At 36.3% G+C, this 17,759-nt stretch overlaps 1 protein-coding gene across 2 annotated transcripts in view; it reads right to left on the bottom strand.

Moving 5' to 3' along the window:
• Nucleotides 1–15,517, bottom strand: part of LOC136854459 (uncharacterized) — a 105,401-nt gene extending 89,884 nt beyond the window's left edge. The window contains exons 1-12 of one of the 2 annotated variants that reach the window (XM_067130749.1): nucleotides 15,335–15,517; nucleotides 10,799–10,954; nucleotides 9,390–9,628; nucleotides 8,237–8,328; nucleotides 6,599–7,647; nucleotides 6,264–6,364; nucleotides 5,675–5,863; nucleotides 4,875–5,079; nucleotides 4,056–4,188; nucleotides 3,154–3,283; nucleotides 2,256–2,436; nucleotides 1,035–1,068 (exon numbers count right to left, since the gene is read on the bottom strand). In XM_067130749.1, coding sequence (XP_066986850.1) covers nucleotides 1,035–1,068; nucleotides 2,256–2,436; nucleotides 3,154–3,283; nucleotides 4,056–4,188; nucleotides 4,875–5,079; nucleotides 5,675–5,863; nucleotides 6,264–6,364; nucleotides 6,599–7,647; nucleotides 8,237–8,328; nucleotides 9,390–9,628; nucleotides 10,799–10,954; nucleotides 15,335–15,399 — 2,574 coding nt within the window. In that variant the 5' untranslated portion in view covers nucleotides 15,400–15,517. The remainder of the gene's footprint in view (nucleotides 1–1,034; nucleotides 1,069–2,255; nucleotides 2,437–3,153; nucleotides 3,284–4,055; nucleotides 4,189–4,874; nucleotides 5,080–5,674; nucleotides 5,864–6,263; nucleotides 6,365–6,598; nucleotides 7,648–8,236; nucleotides 8,329–9,389; nucleotides 9,629–10,798; nucleotides 10,955–15,334) is intronic. The other variant, XM_067130748.1, reaches the window with a different exon arrangement.
• Nucleotides 15,518–17,759: the final 2,242 nt, after the last annotated feature.

The raw sequence follows: 17,759 nt of genomic DNA, 5'->3' as shown, positions 1-17,759 counted from the left end.
GAGAGAAATGGCTTAACACTGAATGGGTTGTGGAGAGAGAGAGAGAGAGAGAGAGAGAGAGAGAGAGAGAGAATAAGAAATAACAAGTGAGAAAGAATTAAACTCTGAATTGGTTATGGAGAGAGAGAGAGAGAGAGAGAGAGAGAGAGAGAGAGAGAGAATGAATCCGGTCTCTCTTGAATACTATCCTTTTTACTAATGAATTCAAAATATGAAAATGTTTAAAAATAAGCTCATCATAATAGTTAGTCTCAAATAGCTGTAATGTCATATTCCACTGAAATACCATTTCACTGATCCAAAGCTATTTTTTCCCCCCATAGTAATAATATTGTTGCCCTGGCACCAAAGACATCATTTACACACACACACACAAACACATTTAACAGGAGTTTATTATGCAGCAACGCTAATAAAGTTCTCGCACTGATACAAGTTGCATTATTGTTCTTTGCTAATTTATCTTTTATTTCCTAATAACTGAACTATTCTTTCTGCATTTCCTATTATCTTCTGTGACTTCTTTCAAATGAATACCATATTCTTGGAAGGCTTGATTTTCAAGTCAATGGCCCCTCTGGGCTTGTTCCATATGAAAAGGGTTTACCTTCTGAATAATAATAATAATAATAATAATAATAATAATAATAATAATAATAATAATAATAATAATAATAATGAAGAAATCGACAATGGTGTGGTGAATAATAATAATAATAATAATAATAATAATAATAATAATAATAATAATAATAATAATAATAATAATAATAATAATGGAATGCAATATGTGATTTAGGCATAAAACCAAGCACTGGGACCCACAAGATCAAATAATAATAATAATAATAATAATAATAATAATAATAATAATAATAATAATAATAATAATAATAATAATAATAATAATAAGTCATATTTTGCGGAGTGCACGTCAATCTCTATCATCAACCTCTGTCACTGCAACTCAAAAATGTAGCAAATAGTTCAGCTAAATCATTGCAAAGAAATACTTTATTGAATCACTGACCTACCTTCATTACAGGCAGCGTGAGAGCCGGAACTAACCTAAGATGGTGAGGAGATAAAGAAAAAAAGTCAATAAGTATATCAGTTTATTATTTTATTTAATACATATTTTTATATTCACAGAACAAAAGTTAGAATTATATTTGTTTACCATATCTAATCTGAAAAGCTTAAGTCATTAAGTATATCAGTTTATTTAATATATATTTTAAAAAGTCTCTAAAATTTCACCAGTTTCCATTTACAATAAAGTTTTATTTTTGAGTAAAACAAAAGATAAAAAGATTGTTCTGATTAATTTTTTTTTAATTGCATAAAAATACTTTCTTTAACAATCTTCTCTAAAACAATTAAATGACACATCAGATGAAACTTGTTTCAGCTGTATTTTATTTTTAAATATATATTCCAACGACAGGAGTTTATAACTTCAAGGGAAATCACTTATTTATACAAAGGAGCCTACTTCTTTATCTTAGGGAATTGACTTTTTCCTAGGGTAGTATATTTATATCTTAGAGAATTTATTTTTTCCATGGTAGCATACTTCTTTATCTGAGGGAATTTAATTTTTCCCAAGTTAATATACTTCTTTATCCAAGAGAATTTATTTTTTCCAAGGTAGTATACTTCTTTATCTGAGGGAATTTATTTTTTTCCAAGTTAATATACTTCTTTATCCAAGGGAATTTATTTTTTCGAAGGTAGTATACTTCTTTATCGAAGGGAATTTATTTTTTCAAGGGAATACACTTCCATATCTAAGTAAATTTATTTGTTACCTCTTTATCCAAAGAAATTTATTCTTTTCAAAGAGTTACTTCTTTATTCAAGGCAATGTATTCCATTCAAAGAGTTTACTTCATTTTAAATTATTTAAAGGAGTTTACTTCTTTATGCAAGGGAATGGATTCTTTATCCTCAGGAATTTGCTCGTTTAAACGAATCACTTCTTTATCCACTGGAATTTATTCTGCTCCAAGAGTTTACTTCTTTATTTAAAGGAGTTTGCTTCTTTTTTTACTCCTCTATCCAAGGGAATTGTATTTTTCATCCAAAGAGATTTACTCTTTGCAACAGTTACTTATGTATCCAAGGGATTCCATTTTTTTCCATGGAAATTTATTCTTTCCAATGTTACTTCTTAATCCAAAGGCATTTATCCCATTCAAAGTTTACTTCTGCATTCAAGGGAACTCGCTTCTTCACCAGAGAGACATTATTACCTCCTTTTCCAAGATGGCACAGAAATGTCAGAGGGGCTCAGCTGCCTCTCTCCTTCCAGCATGAAAATATTGAGGGAACGGTAGAGTAAGTAGGTTCCCAGACTCCTCTGCTCCCCCAGTTTCCAAGTACTTGCCACTCCGTAAAAGGTCCCTCTGATGTCATTGCAAATGTTCTGTAGCCCTGGGAAGAGAAAGTTACTTCTTAAAGGAAAAAGAATATAGAATTTAGGCCCAAGGCCAAGTATTGGGACCTATGATCAGCTCAATCAGAACTGAAAGGGAAACTGAGAGTAGAAAGGTTTTCCAAGGTGTAACAGGAGGAAAACCTTGCAGTTGCACTATGAAGCTATTGTTAGGAGAAGGTCTGAGGTAAGTAAGATGGAAGAGAGAGAATATGAACGGAAGTACAGTCAGAGGAATGAAAGGGATTGCAGCTAGGGGCCTATGGAACCCTGCAAAGAACCTTACGTAATGCCTACAGTACACCATGTGAGGTGCAATGAAGGCACTACCTCCTTTAGGAGACTTCAAGGGCTATGTCAAGAACTTGATAAGCTTACAGTACCTCAAGAGCTTGAAAAATGAGGTAGCAACTCTCTAAATGTTAGGTCTAGTACGACTGATAGATTATCATTGAAGGAAGATGGGATTCAGATCTACTCTGATTACAGACTATTGTTGCTTTGAAGAAATATTCTAAGCCAAAGAGTTATTTTCCCTACATTTTCTCTACGGGTGTGGAAATCAATGCCACTATTATCAAGCAGCTTCATCAAAAAAAAATATTCGAGGAATAACATAGTCTCAAGAGTGTCGACCACCTGAAAATCTACATAAAATCCATACCTAGATTGATTGATTGATTTATGGCTACTAAAACTGACGTCGCAATCCATACCTAGAGCTGATATCATGGCTGCTTCTCTCGTCCAGGCCTCAACTGGAATCGTGTTCTGGAAGACGTGGAGAGACACCACACCTAAGCCTTCTGACCAAATATCTTGGATTCTATGAACCTTTTTGCTTTTCTGAAATTAAAAAAATAGTCAATTTATCTGCACTATATAGCAAGTGACACTTTGAAAGAGCAGATTATCCTAAGTTACTGGTCAGTCTCCCCTTTACTGAACGGAATTGAATATAAAATTTATGCCAAAAGACAATTATTAGGGCCTATGAGGTCATTCAGAGCTAAAAATGATGAAACAGTTGTTAGGAATGGGTGGAAAGTAAGATGAAGGAAGAGACTATGAACGGAGGTACAGTAAAAGGAATGAAAGAGGCTGTAGCTAGGAATGGAATGAAGTATAAAATTTAGGCCACAGACCAAGCGTTAGGGACTATGAGGTTATTCAGCTCTGAAAAGGAAAGCGCAAAAAGGTTTGAAAGGTGTAACAGGAAGAAAACCTCGCAACTGCTCTATACGAAAAATGTCAGAAGAGGGTTGAGGAAAGTAAGATGGAAATAAGAAAACATGAACGGAGGTACAGTCAAAGGAATGAAAGGGGCTCCAGCTAGGGGCCGAAGGAACGCTGCGAAGAACCATAAGTAATACCTACAGTGCACCGCTTGAGGTGCACTGACGACACTGCCTCCCCACGGGGTATATAAAAAGGAGTATTGCAAAATCTGAGGTGTTTTAATGATTTCAAAATGTAAAATATGAAGAGATCAGTATTATAGATTAATAGAGTTCTATAGAAAATTGAAATAAACAATTACTGATAAAAATACTGAGGATAAAAATGTATAACATGTACTCTAGCAATCTAAATTCCTATGTATTTCAAACTCCTTTACCTTCCCTTCCTTTTTATTGGATTTAAAAGCCTCGTACAGATGATGATAAGGTCTACACCTGGTTCCTTTGCCAATGTAAAAGATGGACGAGATGAAACACTTGAACCTCTCTTCCTCTCCCATCAGAGCTCCCCTGGAAAATGAGAAAGATAGACTGCATGACATGACTAAGTTGTATTTTAACAGCTAACTTTTTCTATCAAAGCTGATCCCTGGTCATCTTTCCTTGCTGAGAGCGACCAGATTTTCTGAACAGCAGCACCAATATGTAGCAAATGCGCCTCACTGTCGAACTTCTCCAAAGTTCCAGAGGTCCTTTATTCCTCACAACATTGGACTGTGAAGCAGTCTCCCCCGAAGATGTCGTGCAATTAGAACTTCAGAAGTTCAAGCGAAGATGCAAACCATTACTATCTCACAATAATTCTACTTGTACTTCTAATTTCATGGTCCCATCAACCACAGTGTCTTTGACGAGCATCTAAAAAACGCAAAACATTTCAGAAAGCTCCTCAGTCGAGATTAGGATAGTTACCCCACTAACTTAGGCGTTTACTTAAAAATCTGATTTAGCATCTGGGACGCATATTCCTGAGATGTATGCTATTATTACATCAGCCCTGGTTTTTTTTTTGCCACGGCCTTAGGTTAGGTTAGGTTGGGTTGGGTTAGGTTAGGTTAGTACCCCTTTAGTAATTTAGGGGTGGGAAACATAATGAGATTATTTTATGGTTAGTTTTTAAGATGTGGCATCCAGCTTTTCTCAGGGAAAGGTCCCGGTACTGGGTCACATTCTGGGAAAATGTATCCGGGACTCACCTGACAGGAAGGTTCTGTGTCATTCTCGGATCTAAGAGCAGATAGTTGAAGCAGGTTTTGTTTGTCCCGTCTCTCCAGTGACGACAAGGGTCTATTTGCCTGAAGGGCGAAGACATTGCCTGCTCTAAGTAATTGCTTGTGGCCAGGCTTAAAGATGAAGGGGCTTCCAAAGCCTTCTTGAGCTCGTGAGAATACACAGGAACTCCTGGAAGAATTGAAAACGTGATCAGCAAAAGCCATGGACTGGAATATAATATTCAGGCCAAAGCCTAAACATCTATGACATATGATGAGGTCATTCGTCTCCGAAAGGAAAATTGAGATCAAAAAGATTATATTAAAGGTGTAACAGGAGGCAAACCTTTTGCAACTGCACTATGACACAATTGTTATGGGAGGGTGGAAAGTAAGATGGAAGAAAAAGACTGTGAGAAGTACAATAAAAGAATAAAAGTGGTAGCCGCGTAGGGTCGAAGAGATGCTTCCAGGAACCTTAATTAACTGTTTTGAATCTGACAGGAGATGTTTAAAGGTCTAAAGGTCACTTAATATCTCAAAAGGTCGAACATAAACACACATAATCAACACTTGAGCCCCCACCCTACCCACACTGGGACCTGGGAGAATCGGGCAATGGCCGCTGATGACTCGGTAAGTAGATTTTTATTCTCATGTGTTTAAAGCTGAGCATTGCTGTTAGGTACATACGTTCATCAGTGTTTTTCTTCTCTTTGAACTAGAACCAATATCCAGAGGATAAAAACCTTTCAGGCAGTACTAAACTAAGAAACATATTATACCTTTATCTCGATCCTGAGTGATTAGACCTGGATTCTTGCGCAGCCTCATCAGATGCCGCTGATACAGGCGCTCTGTGTTGGGGAGAATTGGCCCAGGGGCATAACCGATTTCCTTCAGAGATTTCACCAGACGTTCTCCTCTCAGATTTTTGACACTGTCTGTCAAGGTACCCAAGGTGGAACTTATGTCTGAAATGTATAGGTAAACAAACAAACTTTATATGATATCACATGAACATTTGTCAGCACAATGCACTTTACATTAATTCTGATTGCATTATATGCATGACAATTGTACAATATAATGGTAGACTAAATACAGGTATCATGACATTCTAAATTCAATAAAAATGTGGAGATTTAGTTCAAAAGATTAATAGTTTGTTGATAATTTATCCTATGCTTAGAATCTTAAAAAACTGTTAGAACAGTTCTACTCAAGGTTAATCCAGTGTGTGGTTATGCTACGCTTATACTCTTGCAGGCTTTTATTGGCTGTTTCCAGCTCCACTGGGAATACTGTATAAAAGGCACTGGAGCGAATCATAACTTATTTTGACGAAATTAAATCATTATAAGTAAACAATACCTGCTTTCCCAACTTCTGGTTTGACTTCATTGTGCTTTTGCTGACCCTGTTTAGAAGTAAGGTGTACGCCTGAAGAAATGGTACTGTTGGTTGTTCTGAAGCTGTAAAAAAGAAATGTTTAGTTCCTGATGCATCATGGGTTATACAAGTTCCAGAATCAGATTCATGAAATCATCAGCAGTATGTGAATAGTGTGGATGAATCAAGAATAAATTCTAAGCAGTGCAAAGGAACTTTCAAATGACGCCTGTGAATTTGGGAGTTTCACTACTTGAATTCGTCAGCTTTTTAGAATAAATAAAACTATAAATAAAGGAACTACTGTACTAGCCTACCTATCAGATGACTCTGATACAGGGCACCTCCTTTCTATAAAGGATACACCCTCTTCTAAATCCTCATACAGATACTCTTTCATCACACCAACGAAGCTCTTGACTGTGCTCCCCATAGACTCACACAATCGTCCCGAGCCGTAGCCGCCAACAGAAGCATTCCCCTTTTGAACTGAGCGTTCTGCCATCTTGCAGTGTTCACCTATGTAAGAATCACCTATGTAAGAATTGCCATAGTGTCCATTTGTTGCTACTGCTCCAGCCTTAGCCTCAAATTCTCTTTTGATATCCTGATGTGACCCTTGGCATGAAACCTCAGCATCGTAGTCAACGTCCGTAAGCTTTCTGTAAGTACCCTCGCTCTTCGCTTTCCTTGGTGCCTTCAGTAACTGCAAGGAAGTACAGAATTCTGGCTTCGTCATGTTCAAAGGAGCTGTTGTATCAAAGTCAGCGGCAAACGAAGGAAGAGAGTACTGGGTATCGGACATCATTTCAGACTGCGACTCGTACAAGAAGACTGAGGACTGATCAAAACTTATATATGCCGATTTCTCGTGCTGTACCCCAGTACAGTCTCTAGTATAGTTATCATTTATGTCTCTCTTCAGAAAAGAATTCTGATAAGCATTGCCCAAGGGCTTCTGCTCAGCACTTTTCTTATCTTTCTGTATAGCATAGCTCTCATCAAAGTTAAATTCCTTAGTCAACTCAAACACAGAGTCACTATATCCACTACAGTCTTCAGGTTTCGCTGAATCATTGGCGGCAAACAAACTTTTTCTGAGATAAGTTTGTAATGCCGCCATGTCTGATTCATTATCACTATCAGTATTACTTTCCAACCTTCGTTTCAGAAGTTCAAAATACTTGCCTCTGAAGTCTATATCTACATTAGAAAGTTTTAAACTGCTTTCATCAGCTTCTAGGCAGAATGAGTTCAAGAGTCTGCTCATAGACAGTAGTGAAAAGTCTGAGCAACTTTCTTGAAGCTTTTCATTGTCACAGGTCGCCCTCTTCCATTTTGACGAATTCGATTTTTCGCTGCATTTCTGTGGGAGGAGAAATTAGGGCTCATAGAATAAAACAAAAAAAATGATTAAGTAGAACTATAGCATAGAAAGTACACGGAATATAATACAATATAAGAGAATTTGACAATCATTTGATTACATGGATAAACCTGTTCCTATAATCCCAAACTGAAAAACTTCATGTCTGATAGCTGGTTTATAAGAACATTGTAAAACACCAAGAACCTTGAGTATATGGAACGGTTTCCTTTTAGGTATACTGATTTGGAATTGAATGAAATATAAAATTTAAGCCAAAGGCCAATTGCTGGGACTATGATGAGGTCATTCAGCGCTGAAAGGGAAACTTAGAGAAAAAGGTTTGAGACGTGTAACATGAGGAAAACTTTTTTGCAGTTTCTCTATGAAACAATTGTTAGAAGAGGGCTGAAGAAAGTAAGACGGAATAAAGAGAATATGAACGTAGGTACAGGTAAAGGAGTGAAAAGGGTTGCAGCTAGGGTCCGAAGGGACTCTGCCAAGAAGGCAGTAATGCTGAAGTGTACTGCCCGAGGTGCCCTGACGACACTAACTAGGGTACAAAAACAAAATCAGGAAGCTGAATTACCTCACTAACCAAATCAGGGGAACATGTTTCTTCTAGTGTAGTTGACTCTTCATCATTAGAGTCGCAAAGAATTTCCACAGCTTCTTCCTTCACTGAAAGTAAATGAGGGAACTACATCATATTTATATAATCAACAGGCTGATAAACCTTCAGTCATGCCCATTGTATTAATTCTCAAAGCATGATTGTTACAGTCACTCAACAAACTTCAGTATATCAAAATTTATTCATCAAACTTCAGTATATCAAAATTTATTCATATTTTTCTTAGGGAGATTTTATAAAAATCATTTACAGGGTGGAGCTGAATTCTGAGCCTAGGTATATTCCGCATGTTCTGTTATTACCATAGTGGGATGAACCTTGTTGTGTCGGGTTGGGATGGGGGGGGCCTTATGGCAAGACCGTCAACATAGTTCTGAGGGTAAAGGGCAGAATCTAACCCAGTTTCTTTCTCAAGCTCAGTACAACTCAAAGTACATAAGAAAAATACCTTTAAGCAGTAAGTTTTACACCTATTTCTCTCAGTTCTTAAAAAGCACTGAAATACCCCTGACATTTAAGAACAGGTATTCATTTAAATAGATACAGACCACCAATAAACAGCTAATAAAGTCAAAATGTTTGGCCAGAAATATGTCTTCGCTGGATACTCCTAACAGCGTACGAAACCATCGGTTGTAATAATTATGGATTGCTTAAGAAACTGCCAAATAGATGATTGGTTACGTCACGTGACTAGGGAAGTTCACAGAGACTCCAACTAAAAAGAATGATAAAAGTTCCGACAGTAAAAATGCAAAGAAATGTTATCTCAAGTTATGCATCAGTGGTAAAAACTGGCTCTAGGGCCTTCCTCCTCCTGTTTTCAGGACTCTCAGGTTTTCAGTAATTTTACTCAAGTTTTACTCAAGTGGCTGTGCCAGAATTTAGCACATAAGACCACTTTCTGCATTACAAACCAACAAGTAAAAATTGGCTCTAATACCTCCCTTCTTCTGTCTTCAGGACTCTAAGGTTTTCAGTAATTTAACTCTACTGAGTGACTGTGCCAAAATTTAACACACAAGACCACTTCCTGCATCACAAACTCAACAATTAAAATATAAAAGTACCCAAATCAAAAACTAAGCACCAAAAATAGCTAACTTACACAACGAGACCACAACTTTGGAGGCGCGATTTCCTGGCACCTCGTAGTTCTCAGCATCAAGAACCCAGTTAAGAAGATCCACAGCCTCTGTCTGGCCATTTTTATGAGCCAGATCAATAGGGGTTCGTCCCCTGAGATCCCCTAGCAAGGGGTCTCCCCCATTGATCAACAGCAAATCCAGAACCTGACAGAATCCTCTGGAAGCTGCCGAATGAACACTGCTTTCTCCAGCCTTGTTCCTGTTGACAGATCAGATCAGATAGTATTATTATTATTATTATTATTATTATTATTATTATTATTATTATTATTATTATTATTATTATTATTATTATTATTATTATTCAGAAGGTGAACCCTATTCATATGGGACAAGGCCACCACAGGCGTCATTAACTTGAAAGTCAAGCTTCCAAAGAATATGGGGTTCATTTGAAAGAAGTAACAGAAGGAATTAGAAAATACAGGAAGAAGAGAGCAGTTTTTAGAAAAAGAAAATGGAAAATTAAATTAAAATGAAATGAAAATTCAGTTAAAATGAAATAACACCTCTTTGAAGGCAAGAATAATATCTAGCTGTATGCCTACTTTTCCTGGGTAAAGACTGTGATCTTGCTGATGTTGTTGATATGTATATATATATATATATATATATATATATATATATATATATATATATATATATATATATATATATATATATATATATATATATATAATCATCTTACTGATGAATATATACATATACGAAAGAACTTGATAAATTTATTCATTTACAAAACATCCTATTGATGAATGTATACATATAAAAAACATCTCATTGGTGAATATATACATATACAGTACACATCATCTTATTGGTGGATATATACAGATGCAAAACACCTTACTGGGAGATGAAGTACAAGGCTCCAATTGAGGAACTGGGAGAAAACCAAACAGGTGCAATAAGAAGTAACAGTCAGAGGTGTTGGACAGCAAGGCAGAAGAAAAGAAGCGGGAATGAAGGTAGAACAAAATGCTAAAAAGTGGTTGCTATTAGGGGTTGAAGGAACGCTGCAAACACCTTTAATAATGCCTACAGTGCACCCCACGAGCTTCATTGTAGGCACTATTCCCCTGCAGGGTTAAGGAGCAGTGGAAATCACGGCCATCTGAACACAAGTTTTATAAAAATTGAATAATTTGTAGAATTTACACCAAAAATTATCAAAATGAGCACACAGCCATTTCAAGGCCATTCTCACTCTTCTATTATTTTTTTGAAAATGGTTCCTTATTTCAACCAGCCACTCATTGACAAATAATAATGACTTTTTTATTTATATATTGTGAATAATAACAACCAGAAACTGCTCCGGACAAGCATTAGTGAAAACAAGCATAAAACATTCAACAATAACACTCACTGAATATTTGGGTTGGCGCCGTGACCCAAGAGCACCTGGCAGACACTGAAGCAATCATCTTCAGGTAACACTGAGGACAAATTCAAGGCCGTGTAGCCGTCTTCGGAGAGGAAGGAATCCACGTCTACGCCATTTAGAAGAACAGCTTTTAATTTCCTGTGGAAAATAATGATGGTTTTATTAATGGGAATGAAAATGTTTCGGTTAGTGAATTACTTAAATACGTTTTGTTCATTCATGACCAATACCTTACATTGCAGGAGCAATAACTTACACTGCACGAGCAGTAACTTACATTACACGAGCAATAACTTACACTGAACGAGCAGTAACTTACATTACACGAACAGTAACTTACACTGCACGAGCAATAACTTACATTACATGAGCAATAACTTACAATACACGAGCAATAACTTACATTGCACGAGAAGTAACTTACATTGCACGAGCAATAACTTACATTGCACGAGCAATAACTTACACTACAAGAGCAATAACTTACATTACACGAGCAATATCTTACACTACACGAGCAATAACTTACACTACACGAGCAATAACTTACATTGCACGAGCAATAACTTACACAGCACAAGTAACAACCTGCTAAGAATGAGACTATCTCACGAGGATAAGAAAACCTGCTGAGAATGAGAATACCTTGTAAGGATGAGAGTGCCTGGTAAAGACGAGAACGCCTAGTAAGGATGAGAATATCTTGTAAGGATGAAAACTTGTAAGGATGAGAATACCTGCTAAGAACGAGAATACCAGCTAAGACTGAGAATACCTTCTAAGGATGAGAATACCTGGTAAATGTATTTGAAAAATACCACCCCTCGGAATATAATGGACCCCTGTATTGCATTGATAGCCCACACTGAACCAGCTCTCTCTCTCTCTCTCTCTCTCTCTCTCTCTCTCTCTCTCTCTCTCTCTCTCTCTCTCTCTCTCTCTCTCTCAAGGTCAACTGTCCTATCAGCTTACAAGTTAACCTTCGTAATTCGAGAAACAAAAATAAAATAAATGAAGTGAAGATGATGGACGGGAACAAGTATCAGTTTTTTTTTTTTTTTTTCAAGAGCTAAACTAGCTTTACGAAGCGAGGGACTTTTCATAATTCATCGTATTCTGTATAAATTGATGTTTCTCTTTCGATAATAGTTATAAATAAATAAACTATTCTATTATTATTATTATTATTATTATTATTATTATTATTATTATTATTATTATTATTATTATTATTATTATTATTATTATTATTATTCAGATGACGAACACTTTTCATATGGAACAAGCCTACAGGGGCCATTGACTTAAAATTCATACTTCCAATGAATTAGGTGTTTGCTTGAAAGAAGTTACAGAAGGTGATAGAGAATACAGAAAGAAAGGCCCAGTAGTTAGAAGAGATAAATTGATTAATAAATAAATAAGTAAAATGTTAGTAAATTATAAAAAGTAAAAGTAGACAAGTTGTGGAAACTAATTTCGTTAAGGTTATCATGAAAACAAATTTTCTACGGTCGTCATTGATTGAATGGTTTATGAAATTTAGGCTGTCAAGCCAAGCCCTATGGTACTTCTGGTCATTCAGCGCTTGCTTAAGAAAGTGGAAAGGACTTGGAGTGGTTGAACAGCAATATATATAAACACCCAGAAAATAAAAGCAATAAGGTACACGGATTTTAAAGTGGAACTGGGAGAATAGACCACAGTTGAACTTAGAAGTAACAGTTAAGAGAGGTTGGACAGCAAAATTTAAGTAAAAGGCTAAAAAGTGGGTGCAGCCCTTTAAGCAATGCCTACAATGTTCCACGTGAGGTGCTCTGACGGCACTATCCACATACGGGGGCAACGGAATAAGGTAAACTGTCATTTCAAGCTTTACACAGAAGGCCGGGTCTCCTTGAATCCAACACGATACAGTAACACTTTTCCCACAAACGCTAAATGATCAAGATTAAACATCTGTTCATATTTCTTGAATTCCCAAAATACAGGATTTTCCGGTACCCCTAGAGGTCTCTCCTGTCATTTGCTTGTATCTAAAATGTGAAATAGTTCAATTTAACATTTTAATTTCGCCTGACAACGATTGCAGCAGTTGCAAAGTTAGGAGAAACACAATGCAAGACAGGTCAAGATTCTATAGCTTTCTAATTCCCAAGATTATTTCACTGACGTTCTGTAGTACCTCACGGAGGTCTTTAGGTGCCTCAGGGAGGTGTTTAGGTACCTCATGGAGGTCTTTAGGTACCTCAGGGAAATCTTTAGGTACCTTACGGGGGTCTTTAGGTACCTCAGGGAAGTCATTAGGGACCTCAGGGAGGTCTTTAGGGACCTCAGGGAGGTCTTTAAGGACATCAGGGAAGTCTTTAGGTACCACAGGGAGGTCTTTAGTGACATAGTCAGTAGATGACATCTCCTAGGATAGGTCGGTGGTAACATGACGGACTGATACAACGTGTGTTTGGGATATCTCATATGTTCAGGCCACTTCATGATCTAATGAGTTAGGCAAGTGTTTAACCATTTATCGATTTCTCAGATGTCTAAATTGGCGCAAATTTTCACACCTTACAAATTTCCCTAACAGGTCAAAGATGAAATTACAAGAATATAGCAGATTTTTAGAATTTAAAAACTGCCATAGGTTTTGTGAGATATAAAGTCTACAGCAGCCTTTCAGATTTTAAAAATGTCAGGGGTTTTTTGATGAATATCAGTGTGTTTAATATATAACGGTTTGATTTATCATCAACTAAAAATTCCTGTGGAGTATGAAGGCCTAACTAACATGTGTAGTAATGAAAGCACGAATCTTTTGTATATTTTCTAAGTTCATTCTTATTGTATTGAAGTTTTCCATAACATGCACTTTATTTTTCTCCATTAATTTTATCATTGGAGTTCATGATCCCATACTGACACAATATTTAGGTGATTCTGCGGCCAATAACAACTTCTGAAGCTCTCACTGTGAGGCCCTTGAATATTTTATAACTCCTATCAGTTTTCCAGTCTTCCCAAACTTCAGTCTCAGTGTGTATCACAGTATTAAAGTTTGATGTGGAAATGGAAAAATTTTAAACATTATCAAACTTCAGCAGAGTTGAAGAAGTCTTGAAATGTTTTGATCAAAGTTTCAAGTGAGGAGGAATCTTGGGAGGTGTAAAATGACATTTTTAAACTGAAACAGGGAATTATTAGCAACAATAGTTTTATTCGGGTAATTCCCTAATACGCATACTAGTCGTAATCCATTTTACACTTGGCAAATCATCTTTTTGTTCTCAATAAAACTTTGGCCCTACTATAAACCATTAAAAGACCAAGGCCATGAATTAAAAGCATAACTAGTAACCAGTAAATCATTTAGTCATTTTTCAAATGTTGTCAAACCACAGATCCAGAAGTCTGATGGAGACTCCAGAAAACGAAATCCCAATATCAGTGAACTAGGTTAGGTTAAGTGGAGAGAGCAACTCTCCTACAGGTATGACTCAGTACCCCTGAATTTTATCCTGTAATTAATGATTTCCAGACAAATTAAGGTTGGTGACATCCAAAGTGAGAATAAACTCTCCAGGTTGATAAGACACAGTGACTTTGGTTAAGTTAGGTTAGGCTAGCTAAGTGTATTTCACTATATAATTTCCTACACTCAAGGTCAGGTCACCTTGGGAAGGGTAAGATATAACATACCCCTAAAATTGCCCATTCCTGATCTTCATATTTCGTGATTATTAAATTACACATAAGAACCTTTGTTTTTTTCCTTCTGTCCAACTTGTGAAATATGTAGTTTTTGATACAAGGGCCAGGAAAAACGCAAATATGTGCAGTTTGCACAAACAACAGTAGTAAAAAATATATACAAGTCTGAAAAATTAATGGCCCACACGTTTGGCAAGAAATTAATATGTATACTCGCCATACTCCTAATTTGTCATACATTAACAATTAAATTATCTCTATTTCATCATTTTACCAAGAACCTGAAATGGCTATTAACTTTCTCCACATAGTTCTCACATCATGGTTTGGGTGTAGGTTAATTTTTAAGGTAATTATTAAATCACATCTCTGTAAATTTCACAGATTATCTCACCTGTACTTCATTATATGCAACCTTTTTTATATGTTGTTCAGTCGAAACATTTTATTACTAATATTTCCGTGTAGAGCTCTTCCGCAGAATAAGCAATTTTAATTCAACATTGTGATTTAATGCTAAACTTCAGTAAATAACAATATATCGCTATAGATACCACGAGGATTTTACCCCATCCCTAACCCCACACTTTCTAATGGAAAAAACATTTAAGAAATTAAGAATTTAAAAGCATAAACATGCATTTGACCTAAACAGTTCCCAATATTTTCTCACACTGGAGCACCGAGTTAGCCTGAAACATTTGCCCTTCCATAGGCCAACCCATCCTAGCTGACATTTTCACGCTATGGAAACATATTATATCTATGAAATCATAAAAAAACATATACTTGGAATACACAATAGCTTACGGAATATCTGCTTGCAACACACTATGCCACAGAACTGCAGAAAGATCAACATTATCAAGTTCCATTTTCCAAGGAGGAACGAAAACGGCAAGAGTAATCACTCTATAGAACTGGAGAACTCTAGTAACGGTGCTGGCACTGCTGGTCCCTTCTTCTTGATTTTCTTTCAAGGAATTCAGCCATTCTGCTTCTTCTTAAAAAAAAATATAGATACTGACCCATTTGTTTATTCTTCACTGAAGACCTGCGTCAGTGTTTTATTTTTCTTTGCCGTGGCTAAGTAGGTTAAAAGATACAAACTAGTAGTTATAAGTCTGACCATTTAAATTGATCTCTTCTTTCCGTATTTCCTGTTATGTTGTGTTACTTCCTTCAGATGAACAACGTATTCTTCAGAAGTCTGAATTTGGCCGCTGTGGGCGGCCTGTTCCATAGGAATGGGGTTCATCTTCTGAGTAATAATAATAATAATAATAATAATAATAGTGAATTAACCAGGTAATGACCAGAACTGATGCATTCAGTCTCGAGCAGAAATCATGATTTAAGTACCCAGCAAGCACAGTCAATAACCACGCGACAACAAACAGTTGGCGAGGAAAAATAAAACGTTATTTCTCTTTTTCAGGCAAAGTCTAATATTTCATTAACAAAAAGCACCGGAGGATTCTGGGTCACTCGAATGAAAGGGGAAAGTGTTTGTGCGCAGTGCATTGTGGGAGTCTGAAGGCTGACGAGTTCTGAAATCAAATCTGGGCGGATCTGTATCATGAAAGTGGCGGAAAATGATTTGGGAAGGGAAAATTTACTGGTGGCTCCCAGGAATGTTGACACTTCAGTGGTGGAATGCGATAATGCATGACACACACACACACACACATATATATATATATATATATATATATATATATATATATATATATATATATATATATATATATATATATATACACACACACACACATATCTATAATATCTATATATATATATATATATATATATATATATATATATATATATATACACACACACACACACACACACACATATCTATAATATCTATATATATATATATATATATATATATATATATATATATATATGCTTTTAGGGGCAAAAGTTTTTCTCGTATGCAAATTTCGTTGAATTCTCTGGCATTTTGATTGTTGATCAACTTCTTATTATTGTCAAACTAATAAGAAGTTGATTAACAATCAAAAAGCCAGAGAATTCAACGAAATTTATATATATATATATATATATATATACACACACACACCGAAGTATACCCATTACATAACCATACCTAAGCTACACCCCTACACACCCCCACTCAATTCCCTTCTTACCGAACGTCTATATCTATAACCTTGACGCCTCTATAGAAGCCTTGATGAAGCGAATTACATAAAAAAGAAAAAAAAAAGGAATCCAGATCACCTGGAAAGACGATACTTTCGTAACACCCATACGAAAGTCGTTAAGCACTTTCTTCGTGACACTTCCCCCACCCCCTCCCCCGACAGACCCTCTAAAAAAAAAAAAAAAAAGCTAAAATATGTGAGAACTCGTTTTTCGTTTCCTCGACGGGAATTTGATTCCCAGGAGACCTATTATTATTATTATTATTATTATTATTATTATTATTATTATTATTATTATTATTATTATTATTATTATTATTATTATTTTAGGAATTGTTGAAAACAGATTTTTTCTTGCTAGTTGCTTTCTCGGTACGATAATTCACAGAATTGTCATGGATATGCTTGGAAGCCAAATTGTGAGCCTTCGACTGCGCGCGCGCGTGCGTGTGAGTGTGTATGTCTGAGTGCATGTGCGTGGAAGAAGAGAGAGAGAGAGAGAGAGAGAGAGATACTTGGATACAAAACTGCTTGTGAAAGTGTGAGAGAGAGAGAGAGAGAGAGAGAGAGAGAGAGAGAGAGAGAGAGAAAGAGAGAGAGAGGGGGAGAGAGAGCGGGGGAAGAGTCGCTCAGTATAATTCCTCTTCCCAAATCATTTTCCTCCACTTTAATGATACAGATCCGCCCAGATTTGATTTCAAACTCGTCAGCCTTCAGACTCCCACAATGCACTTCGCACAAACACTGTCTTTCCCCTTCCATTAGAGTGACCCAGAATCCCCTGTTGATTGTTGTCAATGAAATGTTAGACTTCGAGAATAAAAAGAAACTGTTATTTTTCCTTTCCAACTGTTTGTTGTCAAGTGACTACTGACTGTGCTTGCGGAGGACGTAAAGAAAAGATTCTTGCTTGAAACTGAAAGCAATGGAAAGCTAATAAAAACAAACGGAGTTCATGAAAACACTTATAAAACAAGTAAAAAATGAGCTGAAGTTTCTTCGGCGCAATCGAGTTTTCTGTACAGCCGCTACAGCGTGTAATCAAGGCCACCGAAAATTGA

The sequence above is a fragment of the Macrobrachium rosenbergii genome, chromosome 29 (genome assembly GCF_040412425.1).
Source record: "Macrobrachium rosenbergii isolate ZJJX-2024 chromosome 29, ASM4041242v1, whole genome shotgun sequence".
In the NCBI taxonomy this organism is placed as follows: domain Eukaryota; kingdom Metazoa; phylum Arthropoda; class Malacostraca; order Decapoda; family Palaemonidae; genus Macrobrachium; species Macrobrachium rosenbergii.
This window is presented reverse-complemented; position numbering and strand designations above follow the sequence as displayed.